Raw genomic sequence first — 5,477 nt, forward strand, 5'->3', positions numbered from 1 at the left:
TAATATGAGTGATGGAAGTGAAAAAAAAACTTTATCGTAAATAAATCGTTGCGACCTGTTCCAAGTCAAGGCGTGGTTGAGCAGGCTGCGACGTGGTTTCAGAGATAGAGGGGCAAAGTTTTTTTTTTTTCTTCTGTTTTTCCAACATGGCTGCCACACCACGTGACCTGTCCATCCATCCATTGGGACCATACTCTGTGCAGAGCATTGGCTATTGGACACAATCCTGGATGGGTCACCACTCCAACACAGGATACAAGCAAGCTGGCACTCATTTTGCTGACCTCGGAAGGATGACAGGCAGAGTCAACCCCACCTGGTAATTCAACAGCAGAGTGGGATGTGAACTCAGGATCCTAGGATCCCAAACCCACCACCCTAACCATTAAGCCAACACCAGGCATGCACGTGACCTATGACATCATAATTATGATTACAACATTCTACATGAGTAGTTGCACCGATGGTGAAAGTTTCGTCTCAATCCTACAAGCGGTTGCAGAGAAAAACACGAAAGTTCTGTGCCCGACAAACAAACAAATAGACAGACAGACAGACAAACAAACACACCCAAACGCAATACCCTCTCCTTCGACGAGAGTAATGAGGGATTTCTTCTCCCCATGGATGCCAACTAAGGGGGTTTGTCTGTGCTCGAACATTTTAAATGCTGAGCATCACTTGAAGAAATCGCACGTTTTTAGGACTCCGCAGCTCAAGGCACCGAAGACAATATGTTTTTGGGGTGATCGGCCATGCGTGTGTGAGTAGCAGAATTTCGTTACCATGATAACTTGTAAACAGCTGAAGGGATTTGGACCAAACATGGCACAAGTATGAACTGCGATGCAGAGATGAACTGACTCAATTTTGGGGTCAAAAGTCATGTGTCCTTTGAAAATAATTTTGCACTTCATAACTCGAGTTGGAAGCGTTTGATGTTTTCATTCTGTCTCTCTCTATATCTATCTCTATATCTATCTCTATCTCCCTCTGAGATCAAACATAATGGTGGTTAGGCATAGAACGCGAGCATTGACGTATTCGTGTCAAATCATATTTTCCAGTTTTCTTTGTTATCACTCAGCCAGGGTTAGAATTTAACCGCTGACTTCCTAGACCAAGAGCAGACCCTCTAACCATGATGCCACTGAGTCTGGTTATATCTCTATTATAATACCAAGCTTGCACACTAAAAACTTGGCTCGCTGTCACACGATCCCTATGAAATTGCTGTGGCACTTAGCGGACATGCCGACAATGTTTGGGAAGTCTTGGCATTCCATAGTACCACTTGCATTTTGCACAATGCGTATTTTTGTCATTCCCCGTGTACGGTCTGTCGTCTGCTACCAGCTATGTTGTACTGCTATCCCGTGCATGTGCACGGGTATCGCTAGTATATTTTTATTCTCGTCTGAAGGGTGTGTGTGTGTGTGTGTGTGTGTGTGTGTGTGTGTGTGTGTGTGTGTGTGTGTGTGTGTGTGTGTGTGTGTGTGTGTGTCCGTGTGTCCGTGTGTCCGTGTGTCCGTGTGTCCGTGTCCATGTCCGTGCCGGCATGCAGATTACTCTAATATAGATCGTTCATTATCAGATATAATATAGTATAATATACACAGGTTATGCTGCAGTTAAAAACATTATTTTCTGAAATCAAATTGGAGCAAAGTTCTATATTTGAATCATAACAAGTGAAGAGTGCCCAGGTTCCATGCAGCATCTGCAACCACCAAATATTGATAAGATGATATTCACAGCAATTCTATCAGGCCTTGCAGGGCCATTGGTCTGAGTTGCCCTGCAAGGCCTCAGGGCTGAACTTGCATGCTTGTGCAGCCTTAGACACAGTTCAACAAAGCTGTCTGATTGAACCGTAACGTATTTGTCAAATTTATCCAGAAGTTGATTTTGTACCTTGAATGTGGGTCATGTCCTTGTGGTGAAAGGGGTCATCTTGACAAATGCCCCCAACTCGGCTTGCATTGTTAAATTCTCTGTCTTGTTCGATTTCGTATTCCTGCACATGTTTACCACTTATTGGATGCCATTAATTTAATGGCTGTTGTGCTGTTTTGTTGCACAATGTGTAACTTGAAACCAATGTTTTTGTTTTTGTTTGTTTTTTGTTTTTTTTAAAGAATGTAAATGAATCTACTGTATATTCAAATGTTTCATTGCTTTAACATTTTTAATTTTTTTGGTTTTAATTTTCTGTGAATTAAAAACAAATTTATGTTGTTCTATTGATAAGTTAAGTTGAGCTGTCAGTATGCATTTTGCTTAACTCATCACATCCATGTGAGCAACTAGAAATGGCTTTCATTGATTAATTGCCCGGCTCTGACCCCTGTCAGGTTGAAGTGAAGCCATATGTCCTCGACGACCAGATGTGTGACGAGTGCCAGGGAGCTCGTTGCCAGGGAAAGTTTGCACCATTTTTCTGCGCCAACGTCACGTGCCTGCAGTACTACTGTGAGGGCTGTTGGAGTGCCATCCATTCTGGAGGTGGCCGGGAGTTCCACAAACCTCTGGTCAAGGAAGGGGCAGATCGTCCACGCCCACCTGCCTTTCGCTGGTGCTAGGACCGATTATTTTTTTGCCAGGGCCTGAAGGAGATATGGCAGAAGAGGAATGTTTCCATGCTAGAATCATACAGCACCATTTTACAACACTGTTAATGTCTGACATTAAGGAAAATGAAAGGAGATGGGCGAGCATGTGAGTTGTTTGGTATTTTTGGTGCTGTATATGATTACGAGATGTGTTTGGATGTTATGTTTTCTTTTTTCCAGCAATTCCAAGGTTTGAATCTTGTCCAAATATAGCTCAACCTGCATGTTAGCCACCCTACCTCTGTGGCAGCCAGCTGTACGACATCATTGGAATTTGAGCCACGGACCTTCGATCATCAACTTTGGGTTGGTCTTGGAAATGTTTGCATATATGCAGATTGCTACACGATGCGTATATCTGGTATCTTGTCTGATATTCTGCTGTTTCTCTTTCACAACTGCACCACCTTCCTACGATTTTGGTTAAAATCGGCATATTGTGATGGTTTTGTTGCTGTTGTCCACGTGATTGTTGTCGTGTTCCAACTACCTTCCCAGTAAATATAATTTTTTTTTTATATTTAGCAGATTTAAATATATTATTAATTTAAACAAATTTTTTCTAAAAAATTATTTGCAATGGGTTGTCATTTATTTATTACCACATTTTTATTTTGCAGAAAGAATGGATTAAAAAAATAATAATTTAATGTTTTTGATCATCTGAATTTATTGATGGGTTCCTCAACTCAGCAGTGATACTCGGTACTTTGTAAATCCAACTCACTGAATCCATGGCAGTCTCATCTCGTCGATGCGCCCCTTGCGTTGGGAGCAGATTAATGGCAGACAGCTGTGTGGCATCATGCGCCCTATATTTTGATGGCCTACCGCTTCTGTGCACCAATGTGTTTGATCAGCTTAGAGGGAATGCTTTCTTCCAGAAACTGGAAACGTCTGCATTTGTGCAATATACATTTTTCCACTGTTGTTTATTTTTTAAGGAAAGAGGGGTGGGGGGGGGGGGGGTGGTGAGTGCACTTTTGATGCACATTAATATTTCATGATTCATTTTGATTACCCAAGTTTTCAATTTTTTTTTTGTAGTTGATTTTATATCCATATATAATATATATTGTAATTAATTTTGACCACACTTTTTTTCCATCCCCCGCCGCCTCAATCACCCAAGTTTTATGGCTCGATTATCAGCATGCCAGCCACTCTCGTTCACTAAGCAATTAGTTAAATTTGGAGTGCAAAAAATTTATTCCGAAAGCTTTCCAGAATCAAATGTCAGATTGTTACTTCGATACCGCAATGTTCATGAATACCTTCCTTGTGGACGTTAAAAAAAATTTTTACCGCCTTGTGGGTCGTTCAAAAAATTTTTTTTACCGTAATTGACATCTTTTTTTGTATCACGACGTATCCTTGTGCAGGTGAACCTTTTTCCATTGTTGCTTTTACATAAAGTTTGACAGCTTGCAAAACCTCTTAAAAAGTGGAACAGATGTGTAAGTTTAAAAGTCCATTTTGTTGTTGAAATTGTTTTCTGTAATATACAGTACCAAAAAAACTTCTCCCTGGTTTACAATTTCCTGATTTGCTTTTCCGATGTTGATGGAGGACATAATTTCTTTGTGTCGACGTGTTTGGTACTTAATGTGCAGCGATGCAACAACACGTCATCGGTTATGTTTTGCCGTTTACCTAAATCGACCTTACCTAAATCGACCGTCAAAACCTGGTTGATAATAATCGTTGGCCTGACATTTAATCTTATTAGTTTCCTTTCTCGATTTGGAGACTGCCACTGGTGCTGTTTGTTTTCTCTTCGTTCATTTTGTTTTTCTCTCTTTATGTCCTATTTCCTTTCTCATTTCTCGTTTTGTCTCCGTTCTTCTTTTATTTACATATTTTCAATTTTTATGACTACTCAAATTCAGTTGTTGCTGTTGGGGGGAGAAAAACAAACAAACCGTGAAGCTAATTTTGTATTCTACCGAAAGACTTTAACCTAATTTTGGGTTTGTACACGTTAATCATCAAATGATATAGTTTTTGCAAAATGCTGGGTCTTTTCACGAAACAAGAGGTAAATTTTTGTTCAAAATGGTGTCTTTTCACTAAACAAAAGGTACATGTTTGTTCTCAAATGCTCTTCAAACTCTCACTATTTGCCTTTCATTATTTTCCTCTGCTTCTTCCCTCAGTTCTCCTTTTTCAACTCCTTTATTTCCATATTTTCTTTTTATTATCCCAATTTATTTCCCAACTCCTTTCTCATGCTTTCATAATTTTCTACATTATCCATGATCTTTCTGCCATCCTTCAGGTCGTCCAAACACTCATCTCCTTTCCTCTTTTTGACTTTCTCAACCTTTCTTCTCACTTAAATTTATAAACACAGCACTGGATGTACTCAAACATCTTTTTTCATTACTCCTTAAGTCTTGAAATTTTTCTATTGGCGCATATTGAGTGCAACTCAACTTTAAATCGGAGATTAAAAAAAAAAAAATGTTCTTCTCACTCTCTCCTGGTGGGAACCACGCTATGTTTTACCAAGTATTTGTAATTGAAGTTTGTTTGTTTTTTAATAATAAAAACATTAATGTTAACGTTGGATGGATAAATAAAACGAGCTGAAAGCTCCTACGATGGTGTCATGTTGTTTCTTCGATTGAAAAACTTGCACTGTATGAGCTGTTTGCACTTTAAATATTCGACGAGCAGTTTTTGTGGGTTTTGCACAATTATGATGTGCTTACAGGGGAAAGAAAATACGGAGGGTGGCTCAGAGGTGTACCTTAACTACGAATCTTTATTGTTGGTAGGTCTCATTTTCTTATTTTCCTCTTCTAGTTTTGAACACTTCTTCAGTCTGGATGCTTTGGCAGTTTTGTGTCCCATCTGAGCAAA

General features: G+C 39.6%; 1 protein-coding gene across 3 annotated transcripts in view; it reads left to right on the forward strand.

Moving 5' to 3' along the window:
• The window catches only part of LOC147033123 (cytoplasmic polyadenylation element-binding protein 2-like), a 121,600-nt gene extending 116,387 nt beyond the window's left edge, over positions 1-5,213 (forward strand). For all 3 annotated transcript variants that reach the window (XM_085871222.1, XM_085871223.1, XM_085871224.1), the window contains exon 8: positions 2,355-5,213. In XM_085871222.1, coding sequence (XP_085727348.1) covers positions 2,355-2,582 — 228 coding nt within the window. In that variant the 3' untranslated portion in view covers positions 2,583-5,213. The remainder of the gene's footprint in view (positions 1-2,354) is intronic.
• Positions 5,214-5,477: the final 264 nt, after the last annotated feature.

Source organism: Eptatretus burgeri, chromosome 2, assembly GCF_056783735.1.
Source record: "Eptatretus burgeri isolate ZD-2024b chromosome 2, Ebu_testis_v1, whole genome shotgun sequence".
NCBI lineage: Eukaryota > Metazoa > Chordata > Myxini > Myxiniformes > Myxinidae > Eptatretus > Eptatretus burgeri.